Raw genomic sequence first — 14,206 nt, 5'->3', positions numbered from 1 at the left:
GGTTGTATTGATGCTGTAGCAGAGGGGTGGAGCGTGGTGGGGAAGGGGGCGTGAGTTTCAAATCATGTGTCCGTATTATTGCTTGAGAGGCGTTACTTGAATTGAATTGGGCGGGCCTGGTATTAGGTGTGGCTATTGGAGCGCATGTGTTCTGTGATTTAAACATACTGGGAACTTCATTCTGATTTACGGCCTGGATTAACCTCGGAGTTGTTTCATATAACGGATTTTTGTTATCGATGACATCGTTAAGATTATTTTTGTTATAAGTTTGATCCAAATAAATGTACAAGTTTTCCGTTTCGTTCAATAATTTCCCCTTGCTTAGACTTTTAATGACCGTCAAATCATTTTCTATTGAGGTGAACTTACGGCCTGTTTCAGTTATATGCTGGCTCATGGCCGAATATTTATTATGCTTGGAAGCATTGTCATGTTCCAGATACCTCGTGTAAAAGCTCCTCCCGGTTTGTCCAAAATATGTGAATTGGGCACATTTTAATCTATAAACACCTGACCCTGATGTTATTATTGACTTTACTGTGGTTGTGGAATATGTACGGATTATTATTTATTGTCTTGAAGGCTATGTTGATACTGTGTTTTTTAAAAATATTAGTGATATGATGGATACCCGGGCTATTGTACGTAAGGGTGGTGTAGCTGTTTGTCTTTGATTTCTCCGGGATTAGGTTGGACGATAGCCTAATTTTGATCTTATTAATTAACCGACTGATTACAATTACTTTAAAGCCATTGTACCGAGCTGTCTTATGTAATTTAGTTCTGTTTCCAAACTTTTTGGCAAAAGAGGAATTTTTAGTGCCCTATATATTAGACTATGATAGGCAGCTATTTTTTGGGTCTTAGGATGTAAGGACGAATTTTTAATAGTTATGGGTGGATGAGTAGGTTTCTTAAAAATTTGAAATTCAAAAGTGTTATTCAAGCGTGTAATTGTTAAATCTAAAAAATTTAAAGAATTGCTGACCTCATCTTCTTTGGTGAATTTGACGTTAGGATCTATTTCGTTCAGTGAGACTAATATATCGTGACTGTTAGTAATGTCCTTATTGATGATCACGAAAGTATCGTCAACAAACCTTAGCCACAAACTAATGCCCTTTATTTGTGAAATTTTTGTATGTTCTATATAGTCCATGTAAATATCTGCTAGAATGCCAGATAGAGGGTCGCCCATAGCTAGGCCTTTCTGCTGATAATATTTACCATTAAAGGAGAAGTAATTATTGTTTAGAACGAAAGTCAATATCTTCATGAATTCTTCAATTTCCATTTTACTGAGGCCGCTGTGTTTATTGATGTTGTCATGAATAATTTTAATGGTTTCTTTAGTGGGAATGCTTGGAAACATGTGACATCAAAAGAACATAAAATATGGTTGGGTTGCAGTTCAAATTTCTTCAATATTTCGCAGAAATTAATTGAATTTTTTAAGGGAGATTTATTGTTGAAAGCCTCCTTGGCTCAGACGGCAGCGCGTCGGCCTCTCACCGCTGGATACCGTGGTTCAAATCCCGGTCACTCCATGTGAGATTTGTGCTGGACAAAGCGAAGGCGGGACAGGCTTTTCTCCGGGTACTCCGTTTTTTTCCTGTCATCTTTCATTCCAGCAACACTCTCCATTCTCATTTCATAACATCCATCACTCATTAATAAATCACTTTGGGAGTGGCGACCCCATCGTACTAATAGCCTATATCTGCTTCATTCATTACATCCCTGACCCGGTCATTGACTGGAAAACAGGCTGTAGGTTTTTATTATTGTTGAAAATATAATATTTTCTTTTAAAAAAAAAAAACCTATGAATGAATTTTGATACTTTATAGGTAGATAGATAGACATGATTTATTTTAACTGGCAAAGTTAGGGACACGTGTCCCTGTCTTACACTTAACCAGTGAAATACATAATTAACATAAAAATATATAACATACTGAATAGGGCTATTCCTGCAATTTATAATGGGACGCATTGGGGTGTCCTTATGAATCTTAGGTAAAGCTCTGGCAGTAGGGATACTGGGATTCATGTTGAAAAGCCTTTGTTGCTCTTGTTCGTTGAAAAGAAAATTAGAACTTTTTACTAAAGTTTTTAAATTTCGCTGAATTCTTACAGTGAGATCTTTGTTAACTATCAAATAACTTATATCATTAAAAAAATTCTTCTGTTTTTTTTAGTGTAAAACTGTTTTTCTAGTAAGACTGTGGAACCTCCTTTATCTGCCTTTGTAACAATGTTGTCATCTTTTTTTGTTTTTAATTTCTGAATCTGTTTTCTATGACTGAAATCAAAATTAACATTTAACTCTTGGGCCAGTTTAGGTAATTTCTTTTTTACTTCGTATCTAACATCGTTTTGAATCTCAATGGGGAGTTTTGAAATACCGGTTTCTACCTCTGCTACTGTATTGATGTCGGTTGTTTTATTTCGGCTAGGCCAATTATAGGCCCTTATCCAATATCCCAATTTCTTCCTGAGAAAACTGAACGTTTGTCAAATTGACTACTGTGGATGTGTTAACATCTGGGGGTGCTGGCCTCTGTGAAACCTTGTTATGTGTGGGAGATCATATCTAAGATTGTATTAATTGGGAGAGTTTTTTATTGAGTGTTGCTTGCTTCCTTTCTAATGCAATATTCAATTAGTAGTCCACATGTAGTTGGAATGAATTCCATTCCAACGGAGACAACATTTGGGCCAAAAAAAAATGAACCTTATATAATTGTAAATTTAAGATGGCTTTCTTTTTGTAGGCTGCTTTAATTTAATTTCTTATCCAAATCTCGTTGACCTTGTACTGAATTCTATTCGTATTGGTTAAACCCTTCCTCTGCGTGGGTTTTGGAAATTTTGGTACCAATTTAAGATTCAAATATCTGTTTAAACAATAATTTGCCTGGCTGGCTATTAAGTTACAAGTAACTAACCACTAACAATATATATATATTTGTATTGAAAAGGTGGACACAATAATTTTAATCTTGAAAGAGTTTACTTAACGCCTGGTTTCACAAACACTGCCATCACATTCCAAAACTGACCTCAATAAGTGGATGTGCGGCATACTTGACTGAAGAGCTATGTTTGGATTCTCAAAGATATCCATAAAATTTGAGAAAAAAAGGCAAAAAGATTTATGTAAATTTGATGAAAGGAACATGAAAAGTCGTTCTTCCCGTGACAATTCATGCTCTTAATGTCATAAGTATTTTCATTTTCTTTTTAGTGAAACTGATGACTGGGTTTTCCTTTTAACTGAGGAGTGAGGTGAAATGTTATGACAATCCTTAACGTTTTCAGACAAACAGGACATATCTGCACTTAAACTGTGCTTAGGAATTTTGTAAGTCTTCAAAGTTTCCATCTGACAATCCTTACTCACAATTTCGCTCCTGAATAATGTAACCGAAGGGTCCCACTGAAGCAAAATCCTATCTAAACACCTTCTTAGTGATGACCATCGAGTAGGCACAGGCTTCAGGATTTTCTTGATCTCTGTGTTGTGTAAAGTCTGAAATTCTCTTAACTTTTCTTTCCTCTTTGCACTCCTTTCCAGATAATAAAATATATAAATTATACTTTCATCTACATTTACGGGCAAACACGCCGCACCCTTCTCGGCAGCAAGATTAATTAGGTGACAAGAGCAGCCTACGATGATTATGTTACTATTTTCCCGCTTCTAACATCTTGCCACACCATTCTTTAATCCTACCATTACTGGAGCATTATCAGCACCAACAGCTAGGCAGTTTTTTTAATGGAATGCAGAATTCCCGAAAAGCTGAGAGCAAAAGATTGGCAATGTTAGCTCCAGTAGCATCCCCTTCTAAATTAGGCACAGAGAGTAGACAACTCTGAATTTCATTGAATTCAGGCCTAAAAAATGTTACAAGAATGGGATATACAGTATCTTAAAGTCGCTCTTATTGCTACCATCAGTAGCAACAGCAAATGCATTCATCTGCAAATGTGATACAATTTTCACCCTTTCTTCCATGCACATTTCTGTAATGATAGCCGCTGTTTTCGTACTAGCACACCCATATCGTTTAGCGATTTCTGAATCAGGAAATATTTTTTGCGAAACAAAGGTCCGGCGTGATCGGCACAATTTACAGGCAGGTTATGTTCTACTATAAATGACGTAAATAACGCCTTGGCATTTGTCACAGGATTTTCATCTTGGTTTTTACATGAAAAGTTCAGTTTCTGGTTTCTTTCTACACACTGGACACTCTCCTTATGTCTTTTCGTTTGCATATGCTTGAGTATATCGCATTTCCCGCCATGTGCAACTGAAAACACCTACAGTACATATAGTACAGAATGCGAATGTTGGTCCCTTTCTGGATTCTCTCAAACACGGGAACTCTTCTCTATAAGCACCTTTAAACACTGCATCATATTTATTTTTTGACATTTTGGCCAAAACAAATATTAAGGCACAACACGAGCACTTCTGCAGGTTTGCCCTGGGTAGAACGACTATGGTGTGCTACTTCTGAGGTTAGGTTACTCCAAGAGAATGTTACTCGCTTGCAAAGAGAATGTATTATAGACTAAAGAGCAGCACATGACTGGCCACCGTGCCCCGTACTGCCATCTGGTATCATTATTAGAGCTACTATCGACCAGCCATACATCGACAGAACGAGGAAATCCGCAGGAGTTTAAAATAATACGAAAATTACGGATATTGCTCTGAAAATCAGGAGATCGGGAGGAACGATGAAAAATCTGGAGCGGGAGACTTGGCACGTTTAACCATACTATTGTATTACATGTAATAAATATCATTTTTGGTCCGTATTGATGATATTTGATTGAAATAATAACAGTAAGTTATTTATTAGACCACCTAATCAATAAAAAGTCTAGTCTGGGATGATTTACATAAATTTGTTAACTAATAGTGGTAAATGTTTCGCCTTCCCTGAAGGCATCATCAGCCATAGTCTTAACCTTAAATTAAAAATAAGCGTTTAAATAACATGTAATAATGAAATGAATTTTAAAATCTTGAGGAGATTTGTTATAAAATAACATTAAAAATAACAATGATAGTTTAAAAAATACAAAGTGATGAGATATAATGGTAGAAGTATTGACAAAATTAACATTAGAAGGCTGCTAAAATAAGTGCAATGGATAAAACAACAGATTGTTATACAACAAGTAGTAAGATTGCATAAAAATAAAGTTGATAGTCTGGCGGTTATAATTAGACAATGGCGAAAAATCGTATATAATCAAAGTAAAGAAGAGAGAATAAAAGTCAAAGGTTGGTCGAGAGATCCGAAGTTAATCATAATCTTGAAGATATAAGACGAAAGTCAGAGGCATATGGTGAAGTTGTAGAACACGCTGAGGATATGAAGTTGTAGAATAGAAAGTTGAACAGTTTCAAATAGGATCTCTATCGACCATCTCAAAATTTGAAGTAATGCTCAAATGTTGCAAGTTGTGAGTTTGTAGATATTCTAGTTGAAAAGGCATATAATAGTGGAATCTGTAAAAGGAAGTAAGAAACGTAGAGTTAATCGTATGAAAAGATGTTTGAAAATATTGAAGTAGAATCGTGTGCACTTACCATTTGACGGTGACAAAGATAACTTGTAACGTTATGAGTTAGAAGTATTTGCAACAGTAGACTTCTTGCTACGTGTGTTATAGCTGAAGGTTTGTGTTGGAGGGGGATCTGTTTGCGTTGACGTAACTATTGGCTTGTTTGTAGTATTTGGAGAGGGGGCTGCTATTGGTGGGAGGGAAGGAAGAGAGTGTATTACTGCGCGTGTTGTATCGGTGTAAGGCCATTGGAGGGAGCAATGTTACGGTGGGCGTGGCTATGAGTTTATTGGTTGTATTTGAATTAGAGGTACTAGCGGTGGGGGGAAGGGAGGGGGCTATATTAGCTGTAGAGGAGGTGGGAACGCTAACTGATGTGAGGTTGAAGATTTTTAAGAATATGCTGGTGAGGGGAGTTGATTCTCATAATAAAATAAGGATCTGTTCATACAAGGGGCTTTTTTAATCAATAGTGTCATTTAGGTTCTTAAAATGTTGGTAGAGGAAAATAAATAAGTTTTCATATTCTGTCATGAGTTTACTTTTATCGACTCCTTTTAGGATATGGAGGTCTTGTTCTATTGTGGTGAATTTATGCCCTGTGTCCCTCATGTGGTTGGCCATTGCGGAGAATTTGTTGTGTCTTTGGGCATTGTAATGCTCGGAGTATCTGGTGGAGAAGCTGCGGCCAGTTTGGCCAACATAAGAAAAATTACATGTAGAGCATTTCATGTATATTCCTGATCCAGAGTAACTATTGTCTGTGATGTTAATAGAGTTGTGATGAAAGAATAAATTACGATTAGTGTTTTTTGTTGTGTAAGCTATTTTTATTTCGTGCTTCATTAATGAATTGGTTATCGGATAAATACTATGGTTAGTGAACGTGAATTTAGCGTATTTTGGTTTGAAGGGTTTCAATGGAGTTAAATTTGTAGCTAGTTTCAGTTTGGTTTTATTAATGATTTTATTAATCATACTCGTGTTAAATCCATTGAATTTAGCTATTTCCTTAATGAATAGTAATTCTTTCTTTAAATTAATAGAGGACATAGGGATCTTTAATGCTCTATATATTAAACTGTGATAAGTGGCTTTTTTATGTGAGTTGGGATGTAAAGAATCATTTTTTTATGGTTGTTGGAGAAAAGGTGGGTTTTCTGTATATTTGGAAGTTGAATTTGTTCAATGCTCGTGTGATTTTGATGTCTAAGAAGTTCAAAGAGTTATTGAACTCATCTTCTTTTGTGAATTTAATATTATTATCTAAGTTGTTGAGAAATGATAGTACGTTATCGCTGTTGTTGATTTGTTTATCAATGATAGCTATGGTATCGTCAACATAGTGATGCCAAAGAAAGAGTCCGTTGATGTTATTAATAATCTTACTATGTTCGAGATTATCTAAGTATATATCGGCTAGTATTCCAGATGACGGGTAGGACTATTTATACTATTAATTATAGGCCGAATGGGGACATCCTTTTTATGAATTTTGGGCAGTGATCTGACTGTACGTAATTTTGGGTTCATTACAGTTAATTTCTGATAATCTTGATCATTTAAAATGAAGTTAAAATTTTTAAGAAGGTTCTTTAAGTTATGCTGTATTTTGTTTCTTGGATCTTTGTTAATTAAGGTATAGGTATTGTCTGAAAAAAAGTTTCAGTTTTATTGATGTAATCTTGTTTGTTCATTATTACTAAGGTGTTGCCCTTATCTGCTTTTGTAATTACTACGTTGTTGTTATGGATTTGGATTTCCGGTTTAGAATTTGTTTCGAGACATTGTGGTTATTAGATGTTATCTCATTAATCAAAGTCGGGAGTTCCTTTTTTACTTCATAACGTACGTCATTCTGTTTATCAATCGGGATTTGTTTAGCGATATTAGTTTCGGTTTCAGAGTATTACTGGATCTTATACTGTATATAAGACATGAGTAAAGAACTGGAATCAGAAGGCTTTGTGGCTTTCAAAAGTGAAGACACATCACACAACTCCAGAAGATGCCTGTAACATACCACAGCCAGAAAGGAGTTGGCTACAGTCGTGAACAAAGGGTGTAGTGTAGTCAAGTAAATATAAATAAAAATCAGCTGACCTTGTATTCCATTCATTTGTACTTCTGAGTAGGTAGTTAGTATCCGTAATTTATATTTCGCTCCCTCGATCTTTCAGTATTTATGAGCGGTTAGCTAATAATAATAAAGTTCATATATCCCAGTAATTGCAGTTCAAGTCCCGGGAGTAATAGTAGTAGTAGTTTTGACAGAAATACTTGACAAATTATTGTAGATAACCTCGTATTTTTCAGTAGACCTAATTAAGGACACTTTTCTTTTTCTCCGTCCCATGGAGTAGGGAAAATAATAGTAATCCACCAGCTGTAATAATCACATAACCACATTTCAGTAGAATTGTAGTGAAGATAAGGTATAATATATTAGATAGTATCTTGCCAGTTATATTCGTGTTTTTCTTCGTGTACGGCAATCCTTTTGATACTTAAGCATTTAACCAAACGCAGTATAGTGTAGTGTAGATACATTGTAGTATAGATACAGTACGGTACATTTAGATAGTGCCGTATCTTGCCTACTATATTCGTGTGTTATCTTTCGTGTGTATCTATTAGACCCTAATACTAATAATAATTTGCCTAAGCATTTAGCTTCGTTGGTAATCTTTGAGTACAGTAGTTCTTGCAAATTTCATTTCTGTTGTACTTAGTAGTGACATACGGTACGGTACCGGTATCGTAATTAGGATACGTCTAAAAGTAGTTTAAAAATTACTGTAGTGTACTGTACAGTAGTATACGAGTAATATCCTATTAGAATTCAGTGTGCTTATTTTATTATTGTAAAATATTTGTGTAGTACTGGTGTAATAGAGGTATCCGTAGAAACTCTTACTAAAATATTGTTGAAATTAGGATAGGCTTAATTGCAGTTTGGAATTGTGTAGTTCTTGTGTATTACTTTCGATATTCAGTAATTAACAGCAGTTTTTATCCTGTTAGGGGTTGTAGGATAAAAAAATAGAGCACGACTAAGTAGTATTTTAGTGTAGTCGTATATTAATTACCTTATTGTTGTGTACTATCCCAGACAATATATCCATCCGTTCATTTATTTTTTTTGCAAATAAGTTACTTAATTTTTTTAATTTATAATTTTTCCCCCGTAAAGAATGGCTAAGGAGCGCGAGTGTACTTATTGTGGGTGTGGTGAGGCATTGAGGGGTATGAGGGAGGAGTTGGAAAGTTTGAGGGAGATAATTAGGATTCTCACAGAAGACAGGAAGGAAGATAGGACTCCCTCAAACAATGTACAGGTTACAGTAGGTGTACAAGAGGGAGGGGAAGGAAAGGGAGGAGTTGTAGAAGACAGGTGGTCTAATGTTCTAAGGGGAAGGAGATTGCAGGCCAAGGGCTCTATTCAGGATCAGAATTCAGGACAGGTGTCTGTGCGAAATCGGTACGAGTCACTCCAGGTAGAACAACAGAGGGAAGATGAGGGACAGGGAACTGTTGCTGAGATGAATGGAAGTAGGAGGAAGGGAAAAGGTAGGAAAGGGAAATGTAGAGTAGAGGATAGGAAAAGACAGGTGGAACAGGGTCATGGGAAGGAGAAAAGGGAGGAGGAAGTAGCTTCTGCAGCTATCAGGAAAGATAGGGCTGACCAGGAGGGGAGGGGATCAAATGAGGTGGGTAGGGTTGAGGCTCTGGTCATGGGGGATTCCATCGTTAGACACGTGGGGAAAGTGTGTGGAGGAAAGGGAACCAGGGTAGAATGTTATCCAGGAATTAGGTTGAGGCAGATGTTGAGGAAAGTAGAAGAGAGGGAGGAGGGGAAGGAGAAGGTGGTAGTGTTTCACGTTGGTACCAACAACGTAAGGCAAGCTGATATAAGTACCAACATAGTTGGAGATGTGTGGGATCTGGTAAATGCAGCACGGGTAAAGTTTAAGAAAGCGGAGATTGTTATTAGTGGAATACTGTGTAGGAGGGATACTGACTGGAGGGTGATTGGGGATTTAAATGAGACTATGGAGTGGGTATGTGGGAAACTGAGAGTGAAATTTCTAGATCCTAATGGGTGGGTAGGAGATAGGGATCTGCGCTCGGATGGCCTTCATTTAAACCGCAGTGGTACGTATAAGTTAGGAAATTTGTTTGGAAGGGTAATAGGGAGGTACATTCAGGGAAACGAGATGGCCTAGGGAGCGGTGATAAGGGAAGAGGGAACTGGAAATCAAGTAGGGATGACATAAAATTGTTAGTGCTGAACTGTAGAAGTATTGTAAAGAAAGGAATAGAATTAAGTAATTTAATAGATATATATTTACCAGATATTGTAATAGGAGTTGAATCATGGCTGAGAAATGATATAATGGATGCAGAAATTTTCTCACGGCACTGGAGTGTGTATCGTAGAGATAGAATAGGAAGGGTGGGAGGGGGAGTGTTCATTCTGGTGAAAGAAGAATTTGTAAGCTACGAAAAAGTTAAAGATGAGACACATGAAATTCTAGGTGTAAGGCTCATTTCTAAAGATAATAGGCAACTTGATATATTTGGAGTGTACAGATCGGGAAAGGGTAGCACTGACGCGGATTCGGAATTATTTGATAGGATAGTCAGCTATGTGGGAAACGACATGGAAAGAAATGTGATTGTAGCGGAAGATCTGAATTTGCCAGATGTCAATTTGGAAGGAAATGCGAACGACAGGAAGCATGACCAATAAATGGCAAATAAGTTAATATGGGAAGGACAGCTGATTCAGAAAGTGATGGAACCAACCAGAGGGAAAAATATCCTGGATGTGGTGCTGATAAAACCAGATGAGCTCTATAGGGAAACTGAAGTAATAGATGGTATTAGTGATCATGAAGCTGTTTTTGTGGTAGTTAAAAATAAATGTGATAGAAAGGAAGGTCTTAAAAGTAGGACTGTTAGGCAGTACCATATGGCTGATAAAGCAGGCATGACGCAGTTTCTAAAAAGTAACTATGATCGGTGGAAAACGGTAAATAAAAATGTAAACAGACTCTGGGATGGGTTTAAGAAATTGTTGAGGAATGCGAAAACAGATTTCTACCTTTAAGGGTGGTAAGGAATGGTAAAGACCCACCTTATTATAACAGAGAAATAAAGAGACTAAGAAGGAGGTGCATACTGGAAAGAAATAGAGTTAGAAATGGCTTTGGAAGTAAGGAGAAATTGAAGGAACTTACTAGAAAATTGAATCTAGCAAAGAAGGCAGCTAAGGATAACATTATGGCAAGCATAATTGGCAGTCATACAAATTTTAGTGAAAAATGGAAGGGTATGTATAGGTATTTTAAGGCAGAAACAGGTTCCAAGAAGGACATTCCAGGAATAATTAATGAACAAGGAGAGTGTGTATGTGAGGATCTTCAAAAGGCAGAAGTATTCAGTCAGCAGTATGTAAAGATTGTTGGTTACAAGGATAATGTCGAGATAGAGGAAGAGACTAAGGCCAAAGAAGTAATAAAATTTACATATGATAACAATGACATTTACAATAAGATACAAAAGTTGAAAACTAGAAAAGCGGCTGGAATTGATCAGATTTCTGGGGATATACTAAAGACAATGGGTTGGAATGTAGTACCATATCTGAAGTACCGTACTTATTTGATTATTGTTTGGTCGAAGGAGCTATACCAGATGAATGGAGAGTTGCTATAGTAGCCCCTGTGTATAAAGGAAAGGGTGATAGACATAAAGCTGAAAATTACAGGCCAGTAAGTTTGACATGCATTGTATGTAAGCTTTGGGAAGGCATTCTTTCTGATTATATTAAGACATGTTTGTGAAATTAATAACTGGTTCGATAGAAGGCAATTCGGTTTTAGGAAAGGTTATTCCACTGAAGCTCAACTTGTAGGATTCCAGCAAGATATAGCAGATATCTTGGATTCTGGAGGTCAAATGGACTGTATCGCGATTGACATGTCTAAAGCATTTGATAGGGTGGATCATGGGAGACTACTGGCAAAAATGAGTGCAATTGGACTAGACAAAAGAGTGACTGAATGGGTTGCTGTATTTCTAGAAAATAGATCTCAGAGAGTTAGAGTAGGTGAAGCTTTGTCTGACCCTGTAATAGTTGAGAGGGGAGTTCCTCAGGGCAGTGTTATCGGACCTTTATGTTTTCTTATATATATAAATGATATGAGTAAAGGAGTGGAATCGGAGGTAAGGCTTTTTGCGGATGATGTTATTCTCTATAGAGTGATAAATAAGTTACAAGATTGTGAGCAACTGCAACGTGACCTCGAAAATGTTGTGAGATGGACAGCAGGCAATGGTATGTTGATAAACGGGGCTAAAAGTCAGGTTGTGAGTTTCACAAATAGGAAAAGTCCTCTCAGTTTTAATTACTGCGTTGATGGGGTGAAAGTTCCTTTTGGGGATCATTGTAAGTATCTATGTGTTAATATAAGGAAAGATCTTCACTGGGGTAATCACATAAATTGGATTGTAAATAAAGGGTACAGATCTCTACACATGGTTATGAGGGTGTTTAGGGGTCGTAGTAAGGATGTAAAGGAGAGTGCATATAAGTCTCTGGTAAGACCCCAACTAGAGTATGATTCCAGTGTATGGGACCCTCACCAGGATTACCTGATTCAAGAACTGGAAAAAATCCAAAGAAAAGCAGCTCGGTTTGTTCTGGGTGATTTCCGACAAAAGAGTAGCGTTACAAAAATGTTGCAGTGTTTGGGTTGGGAAGAATTGAGTGGAAGAAGAAGAGCTGCTCGACTAAGTGGTATGTTCCGTGCTGTCAGCGGAGAGATGGCGTGGAATGACATTAGTAGACGAATAGGTTTGAATGGCATTTATAAAAGTAGGAAAGATCACGATATGAAGATAAAGTTGGAATTCAAGAGGACAAACTGGGGCAAATATTCATTTATAGGAAGGGGAGTTAAGGATTGGAATAACTTACCAAGGGAGATGTTCAATAAATTTCCAATTTCTTTGAAATCATTTAGGAAATGGCTAGGAAAGCAACAGATAGGGAATCTGCCACCTGGGCGACTGCCCTAAATGCAGATCAGTATTGATTGATTGAGTTTAACTTCTAACCAAGTGGGCTAATATCAAAGATACACAAAGTAAACCTACAAGGACATTCAATTCGTTGTGATATGACGTTACTGACTGACAGATGTCGAGAGTGTAATACTTCCTTCTCGTGTATGACATTCTATGCCTCGCACTAACCATCTAATGAAACAGCTGTTTCATACACTGCACGAAGAGTTACAGCTCTAATAGACTTTGTGTGAAAGAAACATCCAACCGATTCAAATCCCATTAGTACTCTTACGAGGGACAGTACGCAATATTGTCTAAATAAATATTCATTTAATAATTTATAAATAATATTGTAGGCTTTTCAGTCATATTCAATGTGAGTTAGAACACACTTTGACAATTCCTCAAATCGTCTGTGTGGTGTGCCATCAAACAGGAAATAACACTTCTACAGTACCCAGGACATAAAATTGTGCAACAAATAGGTGACTTGGCAACTGTCAATCCTAACCACCCATCAAATTGTCAAAGTAGTATTTTTTCCACTACTCAGGATTCAATCCGATGACATCAAATTATCTCAGAACAACTATCCAGAATGGTAACAAGTCCATCTCACGAAATTTGTTTGTTTACACAATAACCTGAAATCAATATTAGTCTTCAGTTGTCCAATTTTAAAGAGGTTTTACACCACAGTATTGCACAACACTACTTCACAGTATATTAGTGGACCCAGAATAAAGCCTAACCAAATATAATAATGAGACTGCTAGTTTTAAAGAAAACCGAGAATTCTTATAAAACAAGATAAGTGCCAAGATATGAACTGGGTGGTCATCGTTCAGCCACCACTGATCTGCATTTAGGGTAGTCCCCAAGGTGGCAGATTCCCTCTGTTGTTTGCAATAAAAATCAATAACATTCCCAATATCTGCCTATTTTATTAAAATACCAAATGATTCCGAAGACTATTCGGTAAAACTATAAGCTACTATGTCTTCTAATGGATGACAGTTGACGGTCACACAGTAAAAAACTATATTTATGCCGTATAAACTTCCTTTATTTATAGAAAGAAAACAATAATTACTAATGAAATATTGCTTTACATCAACTTACAATTTCATCTGGAGACAAGATTCCAAATTGCACCCGCTTCACAGTGCGAAGCGGAGCCTTGGAATCTGACGTCGCCATCTTGCTGAACTAAACTGAAAGTTGAAATTACACCAGGTCCCAACGCACCACCGCCGTCTCGATCCTCTCCTAATGCCTGCTCGACGACGATACCATAGTTTAACCACGGCCATCTTGATAAAAATAAAGATTTATTGCAGCAAATGGTCAAATATAAATTGTTCTACTCTTTACTATATACATGTAAGATCTTTTCTCTTTTGCTACACTTATTGAAGTGGTATCGTTCACATATATTCCCACATAATTTGCACACGCATTTGTCGCTTGGTTCATGATATATCTCTTTTACACATAGCTTATGATGAAATCAGTGTACAGCCAGCATGTTGAT

General features: G+C 36.8%; 1 protein-coding gene across 1 annotated transcript in view; it reads right to left on the bottom strand.

Moving 5' to 3' along the window:
* Polr2A (RNA polymerase II subunit RpII215) overlaps positions 1-13,932 on the bottom strand; it is a 364,959-nt gene extending 351,027 nt beyond the window's left edge. The window contains exon 1 of the mRNA XM_067137935.2: positions 13,795-13,932. Coding sequence (XP_066994036.1) covers positions 13,795-13,872 — 78 coding nt within the window. The 5' untranslated portion in view covers positions 13,873-13,932. The remainder of the gene's footprint in view (positions 1-13,794) is intronic.
* Between the last annotated feature and the right edge of the window lie 274 nt (positions 13,933-14,206).

Source organism: Anabrus simplex, chromosome 1, assembly GCF_040414725.1.
Source record: "Anabrus simplex isolate iqAnaSimp1 chromosome 1, ASM4041472v1, whole genome shotgun sequence".
NCBI classification, from domain to species: Eukaryota; Metazoa; Arthropoda; class Insecta; order Orthoptera; family Tettigoniidae; genus Anabrus; species Anabrus simplex.
Note: the sequence above shows the minus strand (reverse complement) of the source record. Positions and strands in the feature narration are given on the sequence as shown.